The sequence below is a fragment of the Phaseolus vulgaris genome, chromosome 9 (assembly GCF_051622355.1).
Source record: "Phaseolus vulgaris cultivar YP4 chromosome 9, ASM5162235v1, whole genome shotgun sequence".
Classification (NCBI taxonomy): domain Eukaryota; kingdom Viridiplantae; phylum Streptophyta; class Magnoliopsida; order Fabales; family Fabaceae; genus Phaseolus; species Phaseolus vulgaris.
Genome location: NC_143506.1, coordinates 7,646,693 through 7,650,724, shown reverse-complemented (window position 1 = coordinate 7,650,724; position 4,032 = coordinate 7,646,693). Strand labels below are relative to the sequence as shown.

The following is a 4,032-nucleotide window of genomic DNA, read 5'->3' as shown; positions in this document are numbered from 1 at the left end:
AGATTTAATAAAATTGTTGGAATAAAAATATAGGCGCGATCCAACTCAAAAGTGTTGGAGTCTCGTCTTTGGGTACAGGCAAATTACACATGTTGATGAAACAAAAAAAAACTAAAAATTATAGCGCCCAAGTATATATGATTGGGCCAAAAGTTGATGAAACAAAGCTAAGGATGAGAAGCTAATAACTTTATAAGTTATTACTTTGATATACCTAATTATTGCTTAATATATGTTTGAAAATAGAGCATTTAGTTTAAAATTTGACATTAAAAAAGTTAGTGAAGGGAGAGGCCCATTAAGCAATAATGGAGGTTGTCTTGATCTCATAGATCCTACCTTGTATCTTTTTATACTTCACTCAGTCCTAACCAGGTACAAAAATTATGTACATCATAATATCACCTTCCACCATTGCTTCAACCTGCAAATGGTGTGCATAAATAAATGTGCAAGCAAAGCATGATTTAGACCACTCACTCTTTCACTTCAACTAGTTGTGGGCCTTCTCTTCTCTTCTCTTGTGGCAACCAGATTCCTCACACTCACTCACATTTTACTCACTAACCTTCCAACCCATCACTTCCATTACAAAAACTTAAACCAATTCATCATTATTTAAACACACAACTTGTAGGAATTGAAACATCCATCCATCCATCCACAGCAAAAGGGATTTTGAAGTGGTCCAGTAGGTGGGGCAGGCCTAGTGGCTTAGGTAAGAAGGTTGAATCTATATGAACGGGGTTTTCTATTTTTGGAACGGACTAACAGGAGTATAAGAATGTTGAGCTTCTAATCATGAAGCTACTGTGCTTTGTAGCTTAACTTTTGTGGTAAATTAAGAAAGGTGTGATTATGCGTATTTTGGGTAAAAAAAGTGGCACATGGATGAAGTAAATATAGGTGATTAGTGTTAAGCAGTAGGGTATGAGTGAGACAGGCCCACGTGGCAGTCATGTCAATAGGGTCCAACGCCCACAGCTCTCTCTTTCTCAACTTCTAATCTAATCCACTCCTTGTCTCTCTTCAATTAATTCACACTCACCCTTTTTTCATTTATTTTTTTATTTTTTTATCTTTTCCACCACTTTATTTATATATACCCCATCCCTTCTCCACTCCAATCCTAACCATAACAACATTTGGCTTCTCCTAATTCTCCTTCACTTCGCAAGAACTTCCTGTGGGGCCCTACTTACCTTTTCTATAAAGTATTGCCTTTTCCCCACGCGCCCTCTGCAAAATCCTCTCTTTCAATTCAACAACAACCTACAACTCTTACTTATTTTCTAATTCTAATTAACGTAAAGAAAAAATGTTGCACTGTGCGAACGCGTCGGGGAATCTGGCTGGGGACATGACAGTGTTGGAAAGACAGAGGGCGAGGATGAAGTGGCAAGAAGAGCAAGGGTACTTTTCTGGGTTCAACGCTGTTTTCTCTTCTTCTTCTTCTTCTTCTCTTCATGTTCAAGATTCCTTGATGTTGGCTGCTGATTCCGGTTGTGCGCTTGGTGAAGTGGTGGCTCAGGCTCAGGCTCAGGCTCAGACTCGCTCCATGAATAAGCCGTCTCTTGCCGGGTTTGATTCAAGTTCTTCAATTTCAAGGACTTTTAGTTGTCCGCCTGCTCTGGTGGAGCCCGAGCCCAGGCCCAGGCCCACTGACTCCTCATTTGGGAAAGAGTGTTTGAAGAAAAGGAAACCTGACAAGCTTCACAATGCTAAGGTGTGTGAACGGAGAAGAGAGAAGAGAGAAAAGAAGATGTTGTGCATTCTATGAGTGTTGTTGTGTTATAATTGGCTAAACTGACCGTTAGAGTTTTTGTTTAGTTTGTTACAGAAAATGATACCAAAGACAAGAGGATCAAAGTGGGCGCTGACGATGAACAATCCAAAATCACAGGGAGCCCCAAGAGTAACACGAAAACTAATAGCAACAAAAGAGAGGCTTGGGCAGATACTTCAAATTCAAAGCAAAATTCCAAACCCTCCGAGGTTCAAAATCAAAAGCCTGATTACATTCACGTACGAGCACGTCGTGGCCAAGCCACCGATAGCCATAGCTTAGCTGAAAGAGTGAGTGCTAATGAACATTTTATCTTCTGCGTTAAGGTTCACAGTGTTTCTCTTTGTCTAGATTTTGGCTCTTGGATTTTAAAGTAAGCATTCAATTTCAACTTTTTACGCAGGTCAGAAGGGAAAAAATTAGTGAGAGAATGAAGTATTTGCAAGATTTAGTACCTGGTTGCAACAAAATCACGGGAAAAGCTGGAATGCTTGATGAAATCATCAACTATGTTCAATCTCTTCAACGACAGGTTGAGGTAAGTGTTAGCGGTGCATTTCCTCTTTTCCTTTGACATTGACGTGGACATTAAAAACTTATTGTGTATATTTATGTGATCATTATTGCAGTTTCTGTCAATGAAATTAGCTGCTGTGAACCCAAGGCTTGAATTCAGCGTTGACGATCTATTTGAAAAAGAGGTCAGGAATATTATGCGGTTACAGTTATTCCTACGTCTTAATTGTATTTTCTGATTCTGAAATATTTGATTTGATCCTATAGGTGTTTCCTACTTCTGCTGCCAATTTTCCAAACATTGGAATGTCATCAGATTTGACTAACTCTGCCTATCTTCAATTTAATTCACCACAACAAATGGTTTCGTATGGAGGATTAGACACGGGGATTAACCCTCCCTGTATGGGTCTAAAAAGGAGTATAAGTGCTCATGTATCAATGCCTGAAACATATCATCACTCCTCCTGTTTCACAGTAGGTTTCCCCTCTCTTTATCTATTCCTTCTCGTTATATTGCTCAATTTTCTCAATTTGATCTCATTTACTTATGCTGCAGCAAATGCTGCCCTCCTCAGCATGGGAAGGTGATTTCCAAAACCTTTGCAATTTGGATTTTGATCAAGTGCGAGCCACATCTTTCCCTTCTCATCTGTCCTCAGGTAACTAAAAATTTGTGCCGTGTGGATCAATTTTTCCTTAGCCTGCTATCTTAAAAGCAGAAAGTAGAAAGCTAAACAGAGTGGATTTTAATGCATGATAGAGACGTGAAGCCCCACTGATGTTGATAACAGCATATAAATGCTCATACCTTTTTCATTAATCAGAATAAATATTTTTTTTAAATGATCTGTTTAATCATTCAATTATTCAACTGGTTTTCTTTTACGTGCTTCTTCGTTTCTGAGTCCATTGTTTACTCGCTGAGAAGGATAAGACATTAATTAATCACACGAGAAAAGGAAAAGAAACCAGGTTGTTTAGAGAGTTAATTGTATATTAAGTGAAATAAAATGAATAATATTGAAGATGAAGAAGCTTCCCTTTTGGCAATTAAGTTCCTATTGGGCAAGTTGGATGAATAGGGCAGGACCATGATCAATCGTTTTCTTGAAGACATCTTAGCCTAGGGGATCGCAAATTGGACCTGTCTCTCCTTGTCATTTCACAATCTTTCTTTTTAAGACCATTTGAAATATTTACAGACTTTGGAAGTAGTTATACTAGAGTATTCAATATAAATTCTGAAAAAGTTGTTTGTTTGACATCTCTGCAGGACTTGTTGAAGCTGGCAATCATCTAAAGATGGAGATGTAGACTAGAGCTTCTATTTCCTTCTGCAACTTAGCAAGATTCTTTTTGTTTTCTTTTCAAGTACATAGCATATATCAATTGTTTGTAACTACTCCATAATATAAATAAAATTTATTAGTACCTGTTAACTTCAGTCACCGTCTCCACGTTCAAATCATGATATAGCCAATGAAGAAAAGAAAAGAAAAAAGAAAAAAAAAAGGAGAGGTTGATAACGATCAGCAGCAAGCTATAATCTGGGACCAAAAATGTAATCAGTTTGCACAAGGGATTTAATCTGGATTTCTCATTGGTCGCCCTCCCTGCATTGAGAAATTTCGGTAAAGCGAAAAAATCAGCATGAACTTGAAAAGTTTCTTATATTGAAATGCATAAGCAAATACTTAAATGTATATATCAAGTGTGCAGCCATTAAC

At 37.8% G+C, this 4,032-nt stretch overlaps 1 protein-coding gene across 1 annotated transcript; it reads left to right on the top strand.

The window, feature by feature from the left end:
- Positions 1-620: 620 nt before the first annotated feature.
- Positions 621-3,749, top strand: LOC137821662 (transcription factor bHLH63). Its single transcript, XM_068626363.1, has 7 exons — positions 621-1,726; positions 1,831-2,076; positions 2,190-2,324; positions 2,416-2,487; positions 2,570-2,779; positions 2,862-2,964; positions 3,579-3,749. Exons 1-7 carry the CDS (start codon positions 1,319-1,321, stop codon positions 3,617-3,619), a joined length of 1,215 nt encoding a protein of 404 aa, XP_068482464.1. The 5' UTR covers positions 621-1,318; the 3' UTR covers positions 3,620-3,749.
- Positions 3,750-4,032: the final 283 nt, after the last annotated feature.